Raw genomic sequence first — 21762 nt, forward strand, 5'->3', positions numbered from 1 at the left:
TACTTTTTGGAGAGGCTTGAAAATAAAATGAGTTATGGGTAAAGTACTGAGATGCTCAGACTCAAAAACACAAGAGAAAATTGTTTCCTTGGAGCAAAGTGGCCAACATTTTACTCAGCGTCCCATGCTGAGTAGGGAGAGGCATCAATTATCCAGACAATTCAGACGGAATAGCCGATTCCATAAAGACGTGGGACAAGGACAATGTTTCTCATAGTCACCTGGATTCTTGCCCTGTCTTCCATCAACCAGCTGTGGGACAATGAATACATTATGTAGAAGCAAATTAAGTCACATATTTGACCTAAGCAAGTGACAATTTTATGTAGTTCGATCTAAGAGTAATATTGATGATGATAATGGTAACGGTAGTTAAGTGCAAAGTCACTTACAAAGGCTTTTTCACAAATTCTCAATTAACTGCCTGACACCTGTACGGTCTGGGTAGGGCATAGAATCACCATTTTGCAGGTGAAGAAAATGAGGGTCAGAAGTCTAGTTCAATGCCCGTAGCCACTCACTCACTCTATCCTTTGGACCTCAGCTTTCTGATCTGCAAAATGAGGTCAACAGAACAGAATGTCTCTGTTAGGACTAGTGTTCTTGGCTACACAGACATTTAAAGGCTTTAAGAAAACAAGGAGATGGAAACGAAGTCTCAGATATTGTGGAGGTTCGATGTGTGTTTTGGCCACGTTCAGAATGTACCTGAGAAATGGAATGGTCTGTGTTTTGTACCACCTCTACTAGGCTCTGACCACGACCGAGCGGTAGGAGTCACTCCAGGACATTAGGACTAGCTCATAATGTTTGTTCGGTCATTACGGTATGCCAGGTCCTATGTGAAGCACTTCACAAGCACAAACACAGAATCTTCTGAAATAGGTGCTGTTATTCCGAAGAGGAGCCTGCAGCTCCATGCAAAATGCTTGTCCAAGGTTGCAGAGTTCATGAGTGGTAAAACCAGGATCTCAACCCGTAGGCATCTAACTCCACATCCTAAATTTCCTCCCCAAACCTCGACTCTGGGTGTTAACTCCTAGGTAGACTTAGGAAAATTTCTTAGGCTGTAGGTTTCACTTATTTTTCATCCATCTATCTTATTTTCAGCCAATTTTTATTTTGTTTCCCTCTTGTTCAGAGAGAAAAGATGTTGTATTTTGGATATATTGGTTTTGTGCATTCTGCTGCCTGCAGCTCCCTGGGAACACTTTTGGCTAAAATGTAATAAGCAAAACCATTGAATCTTTGGAGGGTGTTGTGGAATGTTCTTCCAAGAGGCCAGAGGAGGAGACTTCCTCCCACATTACAGTCTTGGACTAGACTTTTAATAAGCTTTTTTTCTTCTTCTTCTTTTTTTCTTTTTTCTTCTTCTTTTTTTGTATCTTAGGAAGTTTTCTGTGATACTGATGACCCATGGAATTGAAACTCATCTACGAAATTACTCCAACCTCAATACCTTTTGCTTCTTCAGTGTTGCAATTACTTTTCTGACAGTTTATTCTGAAAATAGACTTTGTGATTTTCAGTGAATGGAAGGTCCACGAGGGGTGGTGTGGAGGTGGAAGGAGAGGAATTGGCAGTCACAAAGGAACTGGGCGACCTGCATTTATCTGAGGGTACAAGTCTCTGGCAGGGTTGTTTTAGAGCTGAGCTGCAGGGCGATATGAAAAGAGGAAAATTCCATTAAATGGCTGATGGTTTGGCCAGTGCTGCATCCAGGAGTCTCTCTGAGTGAATTTGTTCCTTCTGCATGGAGCTGCCTTTCTCCTCTCTACCCTTTACCCCCATTGGATGTCTCTTGTTCGGGTAGTCATTTATTTAGTCATTCTATTTATTGAGCTCCTACTGTATGCACAAAATAGTACCAGGTGCAGCAGAGGAAATAAGAGATGAGTTAAACACAGGCTCTTGCTTCATCATCTAGGTCAGGCACACAAGGTTAATGGCCATGTCATTTATTCAGCAAATATTTGAGAGAGGGAGGTAGTCGCTGGCAAGTACAATGAGAGAAGGACAGAGTACTGGGGAAGCTGTCCCAGAGGACTTTAGTGACACACTGGGTGAATTGCCTCATGCCCTAGGGTCCTCTGGAGCCATCCTGGGCGTGGGAAGCAGTTCAAGATATCGATGTTGCGATGTGGCCCAGCAGACCTTGATTCGAACCGGGCTCTGCCCATGTGCAACTTATAACCTTGGAACAACGTCTTCACTTATTTTTTTTTAATTGTGGTAAATATATATAACATAAAATTTACCATTTTAACCATTTTTAAGTACGCAATTAAGTGGTATTAAGCACATTCACGTTGTTGTGCAACCATCACCGCCATTCATCTCCAGAACTCTTTTCATCTTGCAAAATTGAAACTCTGCCCCCAATAGACACTAACTGCCCCTTCCCTTCCCCTCAGCTCCTGGCCACCACCATTCTGCTTTCTTCTCTATGAATCTGACTCCTTTAGGGACCTCATAAAAGTGGAATCATACAGTATTGTTCCTTTTGTACCTGGCTTATTGCACTTAACATGGTGTCCGCAAGGCTCATCCATGTCATAGCACGTGTCAGAATTTCCCTCCCTTTTAAAGCTGATTAATGTGTCATGCATATATACACCACATTTTGTTTATCCACTCATCAGTTGAATGGTTGGGTTGCTTCCACCTTCTGGCTGTTGTGAATAGTGCTGCGATGAACGTGGCTGTGCAAACACCTGTTCAAGCCCCTACTTTCACTTCTTTTGGGTTTATACCCAGGAGTGGAATTGCAGGATCATATGGTAGTTGTATGTTTAATTTTTTTAGGGACCACTATACTGTTTTCCAGAGCAGACACATCCTTCATTTAGTTTTGTATCTTTGGTTTTCTCTTTTATAAAATGGGCGTGGTAGTATGGTTGCTATGAGGGTTAAATAAGGTGGCGTCTCTGAAGGTCCCAGCAAGTGGATGGCACACATTAGGTGCTCAATATATGCTCATCTTCTGCACTCACCTGGGTGAGCCAGGGCTCTGTTATCCAAAGCTCACAGACACATGGGATTGTCCTCTCTCTCGTGATGCACCAGCCATCCAGCCAACCTGACCTTCCTCTTTGAGAATCTCCCACCTTTAATCTCTCTTCTCCTCTGACTTTTCTTTTCTTCCCAGGCTGTGGAGGAGCTCCTGCAGACCCTGGATCTGGAGAAGAAGGCAGTGGCCGTGGGGCACAGCCAAGTATGTAGTGCACTTTTTTTTCCTTTTTTTTTTCTTTTGGTGAGGAAGATTGGCCCCGAGTTAACACCTGTGCCCATCTTCCTCTATTTTGTGTGGGATCCCACGACAGCATGACTTGATGAGCGGTGTGTAGGTCCATGTCTGGGATCCGAACCAGCAAACCCCGGGCTGCTGAAGTGAAGTACACGAACTTAACCACTACACCACCGGGGCGGCCCCCATGTAGTGCTTCTTTCTTAGGCTGTTCTGCCCACCACACCAGGGACCCAGATGAGACGCGATTTGTGTCCTACCTCAGTGTCTGTTACCTCTGAGAATCTCCTTATCATGAAACTGAAATCAGGGCTAACGATTTTCTGCCCCATGTATCTCAACAAGGTCGTGAAGATAAAATGTTATAATGTGGGAGGAAATAACATCGGGAAATATCATTTTTTAGAGGCCCCCTCCCAGGACCTCAGTGTTCTGCAAGAGTTAACCTTCTGGACCTCAGTAGGACTTTCTGAGCCTCAGAAAGAGCTGCCATAAAACCTGAGAAGAAACGCTCGTCCTCTCTCAGAGCCTTGTAACTTTTACTTTGCAACCAACTGTAACGCAACTGCAGGCCTAGCTGATTTGCGGCAGTGAGTGGAAAGAAAGGGCTTGGGAAGAAAATACAGGACTTTAGAGTTGAAAGAAATAGCTTTTGACAAACTGGTGTTGAGCCAAAAGCTCTTCCAAAAATGTTTAAACATTTAGAGAAGAGTTCCACAGAGCCCTCATATGCTCACATTTAAAGTTTTCAAGAGGGAAAATACAGTTTTTAGGGCTTGCCAAACTATTTGACCATGGGACTCTCACCCTTTTGCTTTTGTGGAAGATGCTTTACTGCCTCCCAGAACGAGTGTTCCACAGGTTAGAGTTTGGGAAGTGGGGTACAGAGATTGTAAACTCAAGGACCAGATGGTGGACAGGGGAGAAGGGACAAAGTTTAGAAATGCAAACTGGAGAGAGAATAGACCAAAGGAAAAACAGCTCCATCCGTCTCCCCACATAATTATATAGTGATTAACGTCAACCAATAAACCTTTGTTGATTGCCTTCTACCTCCGGGTGCTGTGAAAGGTGCTGGGGAAGGGCTCTGGTCTCCAGAAGCCCACTGTAGTGACATTATTGTCCATTAGTACCTCTTGGAACCCCAAGGAGCCTGCCCCATCACACTTCCATCTCTGGAGGGCTCACAACCATTTACACTCATCGCTGCCCCATAGACACACTGGGCTCTCCCTGCAGACTTCTTGGTCCTGCTGAAGCATATGGTTGAAGCTGTTAGCCTGCTGGGATTTCAACCTGATTTATCCAGCTGGGAGTTGTCAGCAACTGGGCCTTTGCAGACCTTTCCAGTAGAGAGAATAAACCTGTTGGTTACTGGGCTCCCACCAGGAGCCAGGGCTACGCTAGGCAACTTCATACATTGGTTCTCTTTCTCCCCTCACAATCTCCTGGGAGATAATTAGTATATTCCTTCTCTACAGATGAGGAAGCTGTGCCTCTGGGAAGTAAGCTCCCTTTCAAGGTCTTATAGGTAGCTAGGTACAGGTACAGCTCCTATGAAAACCGGTATCGATCCAGGGATCTTTTCAATACACTGTGGGTTCTATTATTTATTAATGGAAACATATGATACGTTCTTTACGCATGGGTTGTTATGATCCAGAATCAGAGAAATTATTCTTCGGCTCCAAGAGCTTCATCCTTCTAGACTAGCGGTTCTCAAAGTATGGTCCCTGGACCAGCAGCATCTGCATCCCTGGAGAGCTTGCTAGAAAAATAAACTCTCAGGCACCACCCCAGACCTGGTGAATCTGACATTCTGGGGGAGGGACCCAGCAGTCTGGGCTGTAACAAGCCCTTAGGGGATTCCAGGGCACGCTCAAGTTTGAGAACCACTGGTCTAGATAAGTACTCAGTTAGTTCATGAATGCAAAAGTCAGTGCTTATGATCCCAGGAGCTATTGTCCCGGGAGCTATTGGAGAGCAAGGAAAAAAACAGAGGAAGACAAGAAATCGCTAGGCACAGTTTCACAGTGGCAGGCCAAGAAGTCTATAAGCACAAACATCCCAATAGTAAAACAGTGTTTTTATTGAGTAATACTTGGTGTTCACTAAGAAACCGTTAAGAGCAAATTAAGGTCAATGTATCCTTTTGGAAGCCAGGCTAGACTGAGATCTCTAAGGGCAAATGCAACATGTATATATATATATATATATATATATATATATCTCTCTCACAGGATTTAACCCTTAATAGGTGGGAAGGTTACAAAGTAGAGAAGAGAAAAGGCTGCCCTGGTCCACACCCAGGCTCCAGAACTTCCTAACTGAGTGCATCCTGAGTGAGTGATTTAGCCTCTCTGAACCTCAGTTTTCTCATCTGTAAAATGGGGCCACTGCTTTCTACCTCCCACATTGGCCGTGGGAATCAGTAACTTGCCATTTAACCGGGGTTGGCTGTCATTACTTGTCGAAAACATTTGTCAGTGGGGCAAGATGCTTATCAAATCCGATAACATTTTAGTGTCTAAAGAATTGAACTCCTTTAATCTGGAAAATTACTAAGAGGAGAGAGCTAATTCCTCAGCAGGACCAGATATAGGAGCTGTCACTGTATCAGAGTTTTAAACCTTTGCCTTCGGCATTTTTTAGTGGAAAAAGAGCTTGCATAGCAGTGGGCCCCCTAGATTCCTGAAAGATGGGGGTGTCGGGGTGTTACACTCTGCTTGGGTTCGATAAGCAGCTGGACCCATGAAAAGCGACTAATTTAGATTTTCCTTTGTGATTCTCAGTGCCTTATCTAGGCCTGTGACTAGGGCCATGACATTTATGAAAAAAGTGGGATTCCACACACGGTCGGCCTTCTGATCAGCAATACGCTCTTAAAAGGGGGGGAAAAAAAGCAGGATAAGACTCCGCAGAGGCGATGACTTATTCCAGTTCTGTGTATGGTCGTTTCCAATTATCTTTTTAATGAAAGCTTCATACTTAATCAATAGCGGTTTGGGCAGCCCCCACCGCCTTTTGTAATGTATGAACTAGCGCTGTCATCACTTTGATCATTGATTTTTTTTTTTCATGGCAGCTTTTGGGACTCACCAGCTTGTGAAATTAATATAGTCATTATTGAGGCCATCTGATAGGTAATGAGTCAATCGTGTCATTATTTCAATGAGGCTAATTGTCTTGGTGGCCCTGGCTCATAGGAAGTGTTCTGTAAAGTGATGGAGGGTTACGAAACAGAATTAGCACCGATTGGGTGTGCTAATTTTCATTTTCCCATCGAGAAAGGGTTTACTGTGGGACCAGTGCAGTGGTCTCCATTACAGAAAATCGGTTTAGGGGCATGGAGAATAGACCTTTTGTCTCACCTAGAATCAAATTGCAATTCAACCGCAAACTTCATGCATCTGTATCATAATGAACCAGGAAATGAAGCCACATGTTGACACGGAGAATGGGGGCAGGACATGAACTCACGGTTTTGGGTTCAAGTCTTAGGTTTGTCAATCCCCAGGCATATGAACTGGAGTCACTTACACAGCCTCCCAGCGCCAGTGGATTCCCCAGAGGGTTGTTTGGAGTTTTAAAGTGAGACACAGGAGGAAGAGCTTTGAAAAATGCAGCTGGCATACAAATGTCAATTACCTTTGGTGATAATTACAGTCTTGTCTGGAGTCAGGTAGAAGGAGATAAATCCTGGTATTGCCATTTGCTAGTGGAGGATTGTGGGAAATGCCTTTTTTTAGCCTTGGTTTATCCTGCTGTAAAATGGGGGCATCTTAATAGCGACCACAGAGGACTGTGCATGTAAAGGGCTTTAGCTGTGTATCAGGTGGTTAGTTCAGATCCAAAACGCAGTAAGGCCTCCGTAAAATGTTGGCCATTAATCGATAATGTCAGCGATTCCTTGATAACATCACTGATTAAGATGGAGCTACCCAGTGCCTCCAGAGAGAGGCATCTTTGGGGTTATAAGCCACATCTGGCAAAGAGACTCCCAGGGCTGTTTATAGAAATAAGCAGCATAAAGTCTTCTGAAAAGCATCGCTTCTCCTATCACTGACTCGGATCCCACGGCTAGAGCATCTTTCCTTTGCCTCTGGGGAGGCGAGAACAACACAGCTCCCCGACCACGTTGGTGGGAGGAGGCCAGACCCCAAAGCTTCACGGGCTCTCGGAAAACCCTCCTGTCTGCCCTGCAGTCTGTTCGAAGGCAGCCCTGCGGGGTGCCCAAGGAGGCATTGATCACTCTGCTGCAGAGGCCTCATCCATTATTGACGAGCCAAGGCCTGGAAATTGTGGACCTCAAGCTGTTTTCTGCTAGATGCCTGAGCCCCTTCTGTGGGTGGCATGAGCCTGGCCCCGTCCTCTCCTGACTGAGGAGGGCTGCCCTCACCTCCCCACATTCTCTGCCTCTCCTTCTAAGGCAAGACCCAGTATTTCTGGGGCACAGCTTCCCTCAGATGGCGGGTGACACATATCAAAGAGAATGCACATCTCAGGCCTGACACAAAAGCCCACTGGCTCATACTTTCCTGGCGTGAGGCCTCGGAATCTGCATTGACGACACCCCCCCCCCCCCCAGGTGATTCTAGTACACAGAGCAGTTTCGACAGGTCTGTCCTAGCAGTGGTTCTCAAAGGAATGTGTGTGGATCCCCTGGGGATCGTGTTGAAATGCTGGCTCTGATCCGGCAGGTCTGGGGTAGGGTCCCAGCTTCTGCATCTCTGGGTGGCCACGATGCTGCTGGCGTGTGGACCACACCGTGCATATCCAGGGGCTGGAAGAAGGGAGGGAGGAGCAGTCAGAGACAAGATGCTTTGATAATTCAGACCCTCAGTTAAGGGCATCTCCTAACAAACATTTCAGGCGGATACAAGAAAACTAGGGTCTGAGTGGCAACCGCCTCCCACTTCAGACAGTCTGATGCGGAGGCGAAGTCACCTGCAGCCTTCTCTCCTTCCAGGTCTTCCTCAAGGCGGGCGTGGTCTCCAGGCTTGAGAAACAGCGAGAGAAGATGCTGATTCATAGCATCGTTTTTTTCCAGGCGACTTGCAAGGGCTTTCTGTCTCGCCAGGAATTCAAGAAGCTGAAGGTATGGAGGCCGGCCTGCCTCGTGAGCCCAGCAGAGGAGTGAGATCCTGGGAAAGCAGCTCTCTTGCTGGTCCAGGGGCTGGAATCCCGCGCTTCTCACTCTCGTGCGTGAATCTGCTGCGGGATAATGTTAACGCGCAGATTCTGATCTGATGGATCCAGGGCGGGCACGGGAGTTTGCGTGTGTCCCATGACGGTGCCAGTGATGCTGGTCCACGAGCCACTCTGAGCGGTGAGACTCAAGTGATGCTTTGCAAGATGCTGTGATTGTTTCCAGGACGTTGACAGCAAGTTACCAATGATGTTGACCTCGATCTAGATATCCAGGAGCTTGTCCAAGCCCTCCTGGGTCGGTTCATGGTTTCAACCTGTCCCATCTCTGGAAAACTTGGCTTTCAGGGGTCAGCAGATGGGGGATGGTCAGGACCCGGCCACAGAGGCCTTTGGGACTAAAGGGCAAGCTTAGCGTCTACAGTTGTGACCCATCCTGGGCCACCATCCTCGGAGCTCTCTGGAGACTGAATTTCCTCTCTGTAGCCTGAAAATGGAGAGAAGGCAGCGCAGGTTTGGAGACAAACAAGACCTGTGCTCGAATCCCACCCCCACTGCTTAGAAGCTAGGCGAAGGGGAAATGAGATAAAGGGCACTTAGTATGCAATGAGGCACATAGTAACTGCTCAATAAATACTCAGTACTATTACCTTAGTATTGTCACTGTTAATTAGTACTACTAGCCTGAAGTCTCATTACATGGGCCTCCAGCTTATGTGAATTTGTAAAGTCAAGTACATGTGCTTGGCAAAGCAGAAAAAAGCAAGAGCCTGGATAATTCAAGTATTGTGGGCAATCCCACTGGCCCTGCCCTCGAGGACCTTATGCCCTTGGAGTAGAGGGTAATTATGAGCCTGGGCTCTGTCTGCAGCTGGACTGCGTGGGCTCAAATCCCAACTCTGCCGCTGAGAACCTGTGTGACACTAGGCACGTGACTTTAACCTCTCTGTGCCTCAGTTTCCCCATTGGTAAAATGGAGATAATAATAACAACCCCCTTCACGGGTTGTCGTGAGGATTGAGCTAAAGTGGGTGAGATGCTCGGGGCAGTTCCTGGCCCGTGGGAAGCACCACACCAGCTGTACAAGTATTGGCCATTGTAACGGTGATGACGGGAAAGGATCTTCTGGCGCGTAAGTCAGCAAGAGTCTCACCTACAAAAGAATGAATTAGGTCAGCGGCTCCCCAAGTGTGGTCCCCGGACCAGCAGCCTTCGCATCAACTGGGGACTTGTTAGTAGCGCAAATTCTCGGGCCCCGCCCCGGCCTTGCTGAATCGGACCCTCAGGGGGTGGAGCCCGGCCCTCTGTGTTTTAACAAGTCTCCAGGTAATTCTGATGCACACAAGTGTGAGAAGCACGGAATTCCTGTTTAAACACACCTAAAATGATATCTATCCTTAAATATCAACTCACAACGCAATCATGGCCATCGATTGTTGTGGGCAATTTCAGGGATTTTCAAAGATAGATTCTGCCTGGCACAGTGACTTTTGAATGTAATCCCTCTATAAGCTGTGACCCTCTTGCGTAATATTTTACACTCCTTGTCCTGTTATTATTATTAGGTCATGCGAGATTCAATTGTGGCTTAATTCCTGATCCTAAGAACCTGACTCCATGAAAGGAAGCTTTTTTTTTTAAAGTTACCCAGTCCCTTCCACTAGGATATAAACCCATTTCCCCCATCCTTTTGGCCACCGTCTGCCTCCTGTCTTTCCTTTCTCTTCACCTGGGTTGGGAAGGACCCCTCAAATCTCCACTCTCCTTCCCCTGCAGATTCACCGACTGGCCGCACAGCGCATCCAGAAGAACATGGCTGTGTTCCTGGCGGTCAAGGACTGGCCGTGGTGGAAGCTGCTGGGTTCCCTGAGGCCCCAGCTGAGTACCGCCATCGGGGATGAGCAGCTCCATGCCAAGGAGGTTGGTCTATGTGGCAGGCAGGGTGCTGCGTGCTTCTCCCTCCCCCCCGACCCCATCTTAGCCCTTGTGTCCACACCCAGTGCCCCCACCCCTGAAAATTCTTGATCTGAGAATGCTCTGCCCAGCAGCTCTCCCTGCCATTTCTAAATATCTCTTCTCCCCTGAACACAGACCACCCACCATCCCGTGCCCAGCTCCCTTCTAGGCTCATGGGGGCTGGTCAGATGCAGCACGACCCCCCAGGGAACATGATCACTTACTGCTCATCCCATGAGACCCCCTGGTGGACCTTTGAGTCCTTTATCCTCTTACCTCTCAGAGAACTCTCCCCTGACTGTCCCTTCCACCCCGTTTCCGTCCACCTTTGATAGGTAACCGTTTTGACTGATTTCTGGTTTATCCCTCCTGTTGTTTCTTTTTGCAAAATACAGCAAATACACACACTCTTCGTTCCCTTCTTTCTTACACAAAAGCTAGCATACTATATTTATTCTTCTGAAATTTGCATTTTTCACTTAAAAGTACATTTAGAGAATCATGCCATATCCCTTCTTTTGGGGATTTTCTTTTAAAATTTTTTTTATTGAAATATATTTGACATTTAAGGTTGCCTAAATTAAGGAATACAACATGTTAATTTGATGCATTTGTATATTGTAATATGGTTGCCATTTTTTTAGAAATCTGCCTTGTTCTCTTTTCATGGCTGCATAGTACTCCTTTGTGTGTGCGTTCCAGAGTTCCAATTGCCAGCCTGCTGTGCGTGGGGGTTTAAGTTGCCCCTAGTGGTGGTAGCACAAGCATCGTGCTGAGCCACTGGCAGTAAAGTGATATTCAGGGAGGATGCAGGGCTGAGCCACCACCTCACCCAGGCGTGCCTGGTCTCAGGTTAAGCAATGGGTCCATTTCGAGAACCCGCATTCGGCCCCTAGACCGGGCTGATGTGAACCAGGCTTGCATGAGCAGAGATGTTGGTGTTTGGAAATGGTGAAAGAAAAGGTCCCTTGTAGGCACTTGGCATCTGGGCATCCTCACAGAGAGGCTGGTCGAATCACCCACTCTGTTCCCTGGTCACTCTTAACACCTGTGGTCCCGAAAGACTTCTATTAAAGTGTTTGTTTTTGTAGGAGGAGCTTACAATGCTGAGAAAGAAGCTAGAAAGATCGGAGAAGTCTCGGAATGAACTCCGGCAGAGCACAGACCTGCTGGAGAGCAAGGTAGCCGCGTCCCTCCTGTGGGGGTCCCCGTGCGGGGTGAGGTCTGTTCATGGGGAAGATGGCAATGAGCCTGGTGTTGCGCTCAGCGCTTTACAAGCCTTCTCAAAACAACCCTGTGAGGTGCATGCTCTTATTGTCCCCATTTTGCAACGGAGGAGGATGAGGCCCGGAACGTTAGATATCTTCCCGAGGCCGCACGACCAGCAAGCAGAGAGCTGAGATTCGCACCCGTGTCATCCAGCTCTGAAGGGAAGAATTTCTTAAATAAATCACAAAAGCACAAATCACAGGGGAAAAATAAATGTGACTATTTTAAAGTCATCAGCTTCTGTTAACAAAGTGTAAAATGAAGACACACCACAGACTCGTAGACAAAATTTGCAACACATGTAACTGGCAAAGGCATCTAGAATCTGTAAAGAATTTCCTCAGATCAGTTGAAGAAGGCAAACACTCCAATAGAAACAAAAAATAGGCAAAAAAAAAAAAAATAGGAATTGGCAATTCCCAGGTGGCAAACTCTTGTTTCAAGGGTTCAGAGGTTCAGGAATTCCGATGGCCAATAAACTCACGAAAAGATGCTCAGCCTCACTAGCAATCGGGGCGTGCAAATTAACACCACACATGATAAATGCTGTTTCACACTTCAGACGGGCAAAATGGAAAAGTCTGATATAGCCGAGCGTTGGCAGGGCTTTGTAGCAACAGGGACTCCCGTGCTGGGGGTGACAGTGTAAATGGATCCCATGGCTCTTAACCAGCTTAGCATCATCTCTGAAAGCTGAAGCTGGCCGTTCCCTGTGCCCCAGTGAGTCCGCGTCTAGGTATTGTGCTAGAGTCTTGCCCCCGTGCATATATGAAAAGGCAGGTAGTATATAGCAGCAGCGTTTGCCGTGTTAAAGAAGTGTAGACATCCAGTGGGAGTCTGTTGATAGAATGCATGAACACATTTATGTTATATTCGAATTTGAGTTACCAAAAGTGAAAACGAGTCAAGAGGCGAGCCACCCGTGGCCCGCGGGTCCAGTCCAGTTGTCCCCCCGGTCTTTGTCAATAAAGCTTTATTGGCACACGGCCACGCCCATTCCTCCGTGTGCAGTCTCTGCTCTCGTGCCGTGGGGGCAGAGTTCAGTCGTGATGGAGACGGTAGGACCTGCGAGGACTAAAACTAGTTCCCCTCCGGCTCTTTAGAGAAAAAGTTTCCTGACCCTTCAGCTACACACCCACGAATCAACACGATTGCCCTCGCAGACATAACTCTGAAGGAAAATGACTAAGTTACAAAAGAATACTAAACTGTGATGTCGCACATATTAATTTTTTAAACGTGCAGAAGGATGCTCTCTATTGCTTGGGGCGTTTACAGCGCAGGAGCAGTAACCCCAAATCCGGAGTAGTGGTCCCCTCCGAGGGGTGGAAACGGACTTGTGACTGGACGAGATTGTGTGGGACTCCGGGCTGGGGTCTTCTTTCTGTAGTTGGATGTTGAGTTTGGGGGTGAGGGTGGGAACGCGAGCCAGACTGTCCCTGTCCCCAGGGAGACTAGCGTCAACCATGGCTTTCTCAACAAATCCAGACAAGGTAAGGTGGGGCGTGGTCAGTGAGCTGTGGGGAGAGCAAAGAAGAGCCGTTCAAGGTTCAAGGACAGTTTGCTGTTCCACGTACCCCTCAGGGCCAGGACTACGATAAGGAGAGGAGAGCGAGGCGCTCATCCGGGCCGCAAAACTTCAAGGGGCGCCAAAAGACTCAGCACGATAAATACTATTTTAATGCAGTACCTGTGAAAATGTTAATTCATGCAAAAAAACCCCATAATGAGCCAAATATCAAACTTAAATAAACGCAGGATCCGTGGGGGAGGATTAGGGTGAAACAAGTGAGACAGTCTATGGGATGGGATCCCGTCTTCATTTAAAAGTTTGATATTTTATTCATCACAGATTTCTGGCACTGATTTTGGTTTTCTTGAAGATTGCATTCAAATTTTGTTTATCTTAATTTCTGAATTATTTGGCACTCCCTTAAATTTTGCAGCCCAGGTGGGTGTTTCGCACGCCTCGTCCTTAGTCTCAGCTATCTTTTTCCATGAAGCCCTGTGTACCTCATTTATTCAGCAAATATGTATGAGCACCTCCTGTGTGTCAGGCATGTGACTGGACATCTTGGTTAAGGTTAGGGACAAGGCAAAGTCCCCGACAGATTAGAAGCACATAAACAAGTGAAGGAGTTTCAGATTGTGCGGGGCTGCAGATATTAAGTAGAGGGAGGTGGCAACAAAGGGAGGTCGAGTAGGAGCTATTTTTGCCCAAGTGGTCAGAGAAGGCCTTGATTCTAGATCTGAATGATTCAATGTCCCATCTATGTGCAGATCTGGGGGAAGAGTAGATATGGCATGTGCAAAGGTCCTGAGGCAATGTGGGATAATATCTGTCAGTCCAGAGCAAAACTAGAGCTTTCTACGCCTGTGAGGCTATGGGGTTATTATTACTGATAATAGTGCTTGGTTTGGTTGATGCATAGAGATGACTTTAATTAGATTCACGATCAAGGCAACAGAGCACATTCTTTTTCTTACGTTGCCAGCCCCAGCTGAGCATGGCTGGCTCACATGGGGATGTGGAATGAAGTTGAGGAGGGGGCTCTTTTCTCCCCTTCTCATCCTCTTCATGATTGTGTTCACTCTCCCCACCAAGGATTCTCAGCCTGCGTAACTCATGCCCTCTCCCACCGCAACAGTAAAGCATCCACTGTTGAGTGGGCCATGCACGAGGAAGAAGCAGGAGCTTGGAAGTCAGTCCCGTCTGCACATAGTTAGGAGCTGGGCTGAGCTGCTGCACCAGGAGCCTGTGCCCTCTTAGGGGAAAGACTGTAAGGAGCAGAGGAGGTGGCGCCCATGCACCTCATGTTCTGGCTCGAGGCTCTAGAGAACAAGAGCCTGACCCCTCTTGCTGGAAGCAGCAATGAGTGGAGAAGCAGAAGCAAAAGATCGGAGAGCTGTGGGCTGGCGGGGAACATCAGTGACTTCCCTGCGGAAATTCCTTCCCGCGGAGCTGACATGCGATGCGGTAATGCATCACGAGCTGTCAGGTGGGATGTGGGGGCTTGCGCTGCAGTGGCTGCCCTGCTGGGGGAGATGTGGCGAGAGGGAGGGATGAGATGCGCATCTTTAGCATCTAGAGCCACAGCGTCTGGGGAACTGGGAGAAGGGAGGGAGGGAGCCAGGCTTCTGAGCCCTGGACCAGACCAACCAGTGCCGGCACCTACAGAAAATTCTGCCGGGTTCTTTGTGTCTTTGTATCACACATGGTCATGTAAGATGTATGGGGCCTTGAAAAAGTAAGACAAAATTTAAGAGAAAATCAGAGCAAAGGGAAATAAGAGTTGACAAGTATACCAACCAGGGAAAGAGAAAATAGAACTTTACCATTGGCCTCAGACTCACTTTTGTTTCATGGCCTTTGAACATGCTGTTCCCTCTGCCTGGAACACTGCCCTCCACCCTCTTCACCTGGTTAATGCCTGGTCATCCCTTCTCACTTAAGTCAAGTGGCACTTCCTCCAGGAAGCCTTCCTTGATTCTCTAAGGGTGGGTTAGGCCCCCACTATATGCAACCACTGGCCCTGTGCTTCCCCTCATGGCATTGATGGGTGCATTCTAACTACCTCCTGCAGACCTGTGTCCCAGCCAGACGGTGAGACCCAAGGGCAGGGATGTGTCTTGCTCATCACCTTGGCCCAGCCCCTGTGCAGAGCAGACACAGAATGGGCGAATGGAACCACTAAAGGTGGGCTGGAATTTTGACACTGAGCTTCCTAGCAACCAAAGCAAAGAGCAAACCAAGATATTCCATAAACACAGTGTACCTAGGTTAGACACACACCCCCCTGTTGCTTGAGATAAGAATAACTTTGCAGGGCAGTGAGATATTACAGAAGTTTCTCCCATGAGTCTTCATAAAAAGGACACTAACGGATATGGCGAGGTGCGACCTCAGCAACGTTCATAGAGTGAGGTCAATTCCCTAAAAAAGGATTCAGCTGGGAGTCAGAGCGGTTCGTTATCCAGGAAGCACATTTAGGCGACTGAGCTTAGGATTTCTTCCTCCCCCTTCCCAAATCCTCTCCCTCCCTCGGCTTCCTCCTCTTTCTCCTTTACCGCCATCTTTTTAAACTTTATATTAAGGTCCAACATGCAAAAAAGTGCACACAGCTCAACGAATTTTCACAAAGTGAACACACCAATGCAACCAGCACCCAGACTGAGACAGAGATCATTCCCAGCTCCTCCCAAATCCCCCCCATGCCCCCTTTCAGCCACTACCTTCCAAGGGTAACCACCGAACTGACTTCTAACACTAAGGGTTAGTTTTCCCCCATTTTTGAACTTTACTAAATGCAATCAAACGTGTGTACTCATTTGTGTCTGCTTCCTTTCATTTTTTCTTCCTTCCTTCATTTTTTTTTTCTCTGAGGATGATTGGCCCTGAGCTAACATCTGTTGCCAATCTTCCTCTTTTTACTTGAGGAAGATTGTCCGTGAACTAACATATATGCCAATCTTCCTCCATTTTGTATGTGGGATGCTGCCACAGCATGGCTCGATGAGCAGTGTATAGGTCCATGCCTGGGATCTGAACCCATGAAGCCTGGGCCACTGAAGCAGAGTGCATGAACTTAACCTCTACACCACCGGGCTGGCCCCCTGCTTTCTTTCACTTGACATTATGCTTGGACATGCATCCGAGTTATTGTGGGGGTTGTGTGTTACTCATTCTTGTTGCTGTAGAGTGTTCCATGATGTGTATAGACCACTGTTATCCATTCTACTCTAAAGGAAGACTCGGGTCTTTCCAGTTTTGACCGATCATGAGTAAGGCTGCTGTGAACATTCTTACACGTCTTCTGGCACACACGACCTAAGAATGAAATTTTAAGTGATTTCGGTGTTCAGTTTTAATAGCTACTGCCAGATAGTTTGCCAAGGTGTTTGTGTCAATTTTCACTCCCCTGGCAATGGGTGAGCGTTCAGTTGCTCCACATCCTTGCCAGCACTTGGTATTGTCTGTCCTTTTCAGTTAGTGGTTTTTGTGGGTGTGCAGTGGTCCCACACTGTGATTTTAATTTGCACCTTTTCACCTGTTTTTGGCTATTTGGTTATCCTCTTTGGGAAATCAGTCTGTCAAGTCTTGCCTATTGCTTTTCTTATTGATTGTAGCAATTCTGTATATATTGTGGATATAAGGTCAGTCATTGGATATAAGTAGTACAAATATCTTTTTTCACTCTGTGGCTTGCCTTTTCGGATGCAGTAATTTGAAGTATTTTCTGAAGCCCTGAGTCTCTTCTTACTTGCCAAAGGGCAAGGAAGAGGTCAAAGGGTTCCAGAACTCCCAAACGTGCACCAATCACTGTAGATGCACTTCTTTGGTTTCATTCTGTATTTTGTCGATTCTCAGAGGTGCGTTATCTTCCACCTTTGTACATCTCCGGAGTCGGGATCCATCTTCATGATCAACGACATCTTACACTGGACATTGGGGGCACTTTTTTGTCTTACACTTGCATCTTATCATCCATGGCAGTTCAGATTTGGTGAAAAGATCAAGGCTCCATACACCTTTGTATAAACATTTGTGATGCAAAGATGCCGAGAACCTCGGTAGAATATTCTGTAGTTGCTTGGTTCAGCGCTCAGAAGCCTGGCTCCCTCCCTTCCTTCTCCCGGCGTCCCACAAGCTGTGGCTGTAAATGCTATCATATTGGGGTCCAAGTAGGATTTTATTTGAAGAAAGGGCTCTAATTTCCTTCCCTCCCCCCCCAAATGCTATGGATTTATATTGGTTGTTTTTGCACTATAAAGAGCATCCGAATCACCTGGGAGGAGCTGCTAACCCTGCAGTCCCCCAGTCCCAGCTCCCAAGGGTCTGACCCAGGAGGTAATCTTGATGGGGGGTGGGGGGGTTCTTCTCTGCTTCTTTAACAAGCCTGAGGTGGTCCTGATGCAGGAGGTCATGCTGCATTAGAGCAGCGGTGCTCATCCTCGAAAGTGCGCCAGAATCCCCCGGAGGATGTGTTAGAATAGAGGATGCTGGAACCCCACCTTAGAGGTTCTGCGTCAGTGGGCTTGGGGTGGCCCTGGAGCTTCTGGATTTCTAAAAAGTTCTCAGGTGAGGCGGAACCTGCTGGTCCCTGGACCACACTCTGAGAAACCTTAGGCCTGAGGACCTAGAGAAGGGAGCTCCTTGCATGCGCTTCTCTTTCTCAGAAGAGAGTTTCTATGAAACGCCGGGGCGTAGACACTCCTCCAGGGCCGTGGGTCACCAAGACACCCTGCCCCCTTTCACGGCCTCTGCGCCCCACCCCCTTGTCTCAGCATGGGGGAAAACAACGGATAGAAACTTTGCTGAAACGTTGTGCCTCGTCAGTGGAAACGCCATTTGACTAGGCCTATTAAGGAGACAACATTACTGCAAGATGATTTAAGGGCTTCATTTGCGAAGGAGCGAAAGAGATCAGGAGCCTCGGAGAAGCCGGCTGTCAATATTCTTCAAGCGTGCAAAATCTGCCTCGATGCAAAGTGGGGTTTCATATTTTCACAAGAAAGCAGCCCCGTCTCGTAGGAAGTACCTGTAAGGCTTTGAGAGCACACGGGGCTACGTGAGAGGGGGGTGCTTTCTTCTCTTTGGAATATCTTCTGGGTTTTCCCCCCAAGACGTTATTTATGGCAAAAGACGGAGGCCCGTGCGCTCGGTTGTCTGCTCTGGTCAGCCTGAGAAATTTCACTTTTGGGTACGGAATGGCTGAGAGAACCCACCAGGATACAGTCGGGGCTGGAGATTTAGGTCAGAAAGTCCATTTGCAAAGCACCAGGGGGGCGGGGTTCGGTTCATGAGTGTGCCCGGCAGGTTACCTCCGGGAGGGGAGGGGAACCGACTTGCCGGAGGTCCTGTAGTCACATAGGGACGGGTCAAGGTCGCATCCAGGTCTCCTGACTCCCAGCCCTGTGCTCGCCACAGCCCTGTGCCTCTGTGGGGCCTGGAGGTGGAAGCTCCCTCGTCCCCAGGAGAATGCGACAGCCAGCTTCCTGTCTGACTCAGGATATTAGGGCCTCGTGGGCCTCACCTGCTGGAGCCTGCGGGGAGGGTCTCCTTCCTGCGGACGGCTGGCTGCAGCGGCTCTGTGGCCAGAGTGTGTGCAGGTTCATCGAGGACCACAGTGGGGTTAGCTGAGGCCCCGCAGAGGTGGGCACAGCTGGAATGTCCTTTCTGTCTGTCTCAGTTTCTCCATATAACAATCAGGGCCACAGTCTCTTCTCTTGCGACACGAATGAAGAAGCTGGGAACTGTCCAAGGTCAGCGATGGGTATGATGACTGACCTGGCATGTTTGGTACAGGAGCGGAGGGTCCGTCAGGACGGCTGGCTTTGTACCCTTATTGCTACGAGATTGGGGGCAAATTCTTCAAGTCTCTGAGCCTTTGTGTCATCATCAGCGAAATGGTGACAGTAATAGTTCCATATTCTTCTCCACGGGGTTGCAATGAGGAGGTGCATATAAGATAGTCATCGCACTGTAGCCTCTTACAAAGCAAACCTTCACACATCTCCACTATCGCTGATGTATATTTAAATTTTTTTCATCCACCCTGCGGTAGACTGTGTTCCTCAGAGATAATGATACATCTTAGCTATTTCTTACCCCTCAAATCATTCAATTTGGATTGAATGAATGAGTGGAATAATGCTGAATTTAATCATTAAAGGAACATTTAATGAGCGGTGTGTCTATGCCGGGTGCTGTGATAAATCCTCTACCTGCATTATCTAATTTTACCTTCCACTCAAACTCCCAGGAAGGTGTTAGTACTCCCATGTTCCAGATGAGGAAAGTAAAGACCAGAGAGGGGAAGCAATTTGTCCAACATCACACAGCTGAGGAGTAGCAGAGCCTGGATTGGAACCCAGGTCTGGCTGATTCCAAACAGCCGGTGATAGAGAAGGAGCATCCACATAGATGGGAATGAGGTTGGGGAGGGCTTCTTGGAGGATGGGTCTTGAAGGATGAGTAGGAGCTGGCCAGGTGATGAGGTAGGGGAGCATCCCAGGTGGAGGAAACAGCGCGAGTGAGACGGAGAGTGGGGACCTGGTCTGGCACATGCATTCCTGGTTGTTTGAGTGTCTCATGTATGGGGGGGGAGTGGTTATGGGGTGGGGATCAGGCCATGAAGCTGGGCCAGATCGTAGGGCTATGAGAGTCGTGTTGGCGGTCTACACTCCATCCTAAAGATGAGGGAGGGACCAACTACATTTTCAATAAGGGTCGTGTAGGTGATGACATCCTGGGGGTCATTTCCTCTTTTGGGGTCTCTAGGGAACCTCGAAGGCCCCTCCTGAAGCTCATGAAAGCCCCTAACCGCCCCTCCTCCCGCCACGGCGGGGCGGTGATGTCATCCCCACGTGCCCCGCTCAAAGGTGCCCCTTCTCTGGGCGTTCTTCCAGAAGTGGCCCCATTTCCACTGACACGGGTGTGCCGGCGCTTGGCGTCCTCCTCTACTCCTTGGCTCACTCAAACCTTTACTACCTCACCCGGCGTGTGTATTTTGAGCCCCCAAGAGGCGATTTGATGTTGTGGTTGGGGGTGAAGGTTCTGGAGCCAGCCTTGATTCACATCCAGCTCTGCCGCTGGCTGGCTGGGCATCCTTGGGTGACTATGTACACGCTGGTGACTCAGTTTCCCCCTCTGCAATCTGGAGAGATCAGGACCTCCCTCTCCATGTTGCTGTGAGGACTCTGGGGGTGAACCTGTGCTGGGCACGCAGGAAGCATGGTCTTGGGTCTGGATATTATGAAGATAACTCTTGCTGTTACTTGGTAGTGGGTGCTATTCCCTGCTGGGAAGAGAAATACACAGCGTGGTGCCTGAACTTGTGCCCGGTGTGCGTCTCTGGGGAGCCCTGGAGCTCGCCACTAAGCTGGAGATTTGTTCTGAATTTCCCCTAATGACAGCTTTGGGCACAGGTACCTCGAGACTGAAGCCACGGCTTAATCTCCTTGACAAACAAACAGTGCACCAGCTGGCTGGCTCTGCAGTTGGGCTGGCCCTTCCCCTGTGGATTCATTTTCTCTCCCATTCTCTTTTTCTTTTTTCCCGATTTGGTTTTTCCTTTTCTCTTTGAGTTGCTCAGGTTTATGGGGATGGGGCCCCGCACAGGCTCCCTTTGTCCGTGGCCCCACAGGGTGGTTGAGGTCCAGGTCTTAGCTGACCTTTGCTCTGCACCCCTCTGGCTGTCCAAGCTGACAGCCCTGAGCCGCTGCCTCCTGCTCTGCTCCAGGTGAACAGTGACGCCTGCTCCGCTGACCCCAGGGGCCTGGGGGTGGGCAATTGTGCTGGACGGCAGATTTGGGACAGAAGAAAGTGCTGTAGTTATGAGCCAGGACGCGGGACTTGGGCTTCCTGGGCTGGACTCCCTCTGCGATTTACAAGCTATGATCTTGGGCTAATCATTTCAAAGTTCAGTGCCTCAGTTTCCCATTCTGTTGAAAAGGAGTAACAAAAATGCCCTCCTCATTAGGCATTTGAGGGGCTTGAAGAAGATGGCATGTGCCAGTGCTCCACCCGTGTCTATCCTCAGCATTTGAGGACTGAGAGCTGTTTCCCATACAAGGGCTTAGCACGAACAGATCCTTTCGGTTCCACTGGAAAGCGCTAGAAGAGAGTGGGAGCATGCTCGCCTTGTGCTCTCGTAGCAAAGGGCATCTGGGGCGTCTCAAGAGGCTTTGAGTACAAGAGCCAGGGGCAGGGGTAGGCTGAGGCATGTGGGGCCCCATATTTGCCTTTATCTCCCCAACTCGATGCTGGGTCCTTGAAGGCGGGGCCGGGTACACAGTAGGTGCTCACATAGTGAATGACAAGTGACAGTGACAGCCCAAGGGAGCCCAGGTGTGCTTGGAATTTGACATCTACCAAATCCCCGTCACCCTCTGCTCCCCAAACTGCACGTGATGCCAGGGCGCAGGATAGATGATTTCTGTTTGGGTCGATGCAAAACGTACAGCAAATTCATTCATGCCTGTCTGCGTCTCTCTAACGGACCCTTGGAGTCATTGTCCCTAAGTAATGGTTTGGCCAAGTGGTGGATCCAGGGAGGTTTTCCGATGATTTCCTGTTAATTCGTCCTTGAGTAATCTGCAAGGACACTTCTGGCTTTGCACACCGGGCTCTCCCCCTCATT

The 21762-nt window shown here is 48.4% G+C and overlaps 1 protein-coding gene across 4 annotated transcripts in view; it reads left to right on the forward strand.

Annotated features, from left to right (window-relative positions):
- The window catches only part of MYO18B (myosin XVIIIB), a 249673-nt gene that overhangs the window by 102523 nt on the left and 125388 nt on the right, over positions 1-21762 (forward strand). For all 4 annotated transcript variants that reach the window (XR_011505408.1, XR_011505409.1, XM_070516286.1 and 1 more), the window contains exons 22-25: positions 3149-3214; positions 8217-8345; positions 10172-10315; positions 11443-11532. Coding sequence is in view for 2 of the 4 variants with exons in the window: in XM_070516286.1 (XP_070372387.1) it covers positions 3149-3214; positions 8217-8345; positions 10172-10315; positions 11443-11532 (429 nt within the window). In the remaining 2 variants the exon portion in view is untranslated. The remainder of the gene's footprint in view (positions 1-3148; positions 3215-8216; positions 8346-10171; positions 10316-11442; positions 11533-21762) is intronic.

The sequence above is a fragment of the Equus asinus genome, chromosome 8, assembly GCF_041296235.1.
Source record: "Equus asinus isolate D_3611 breed Donkey chromosome 8, EquAss-T2T_v2, whole genome shotgun sequence".
Taxonomy (NCBI): Eukaryota; Metazoa; Chordata; class Mammalia; order Perissodactyla; family Equidae; genus Equus; species Equus asinus.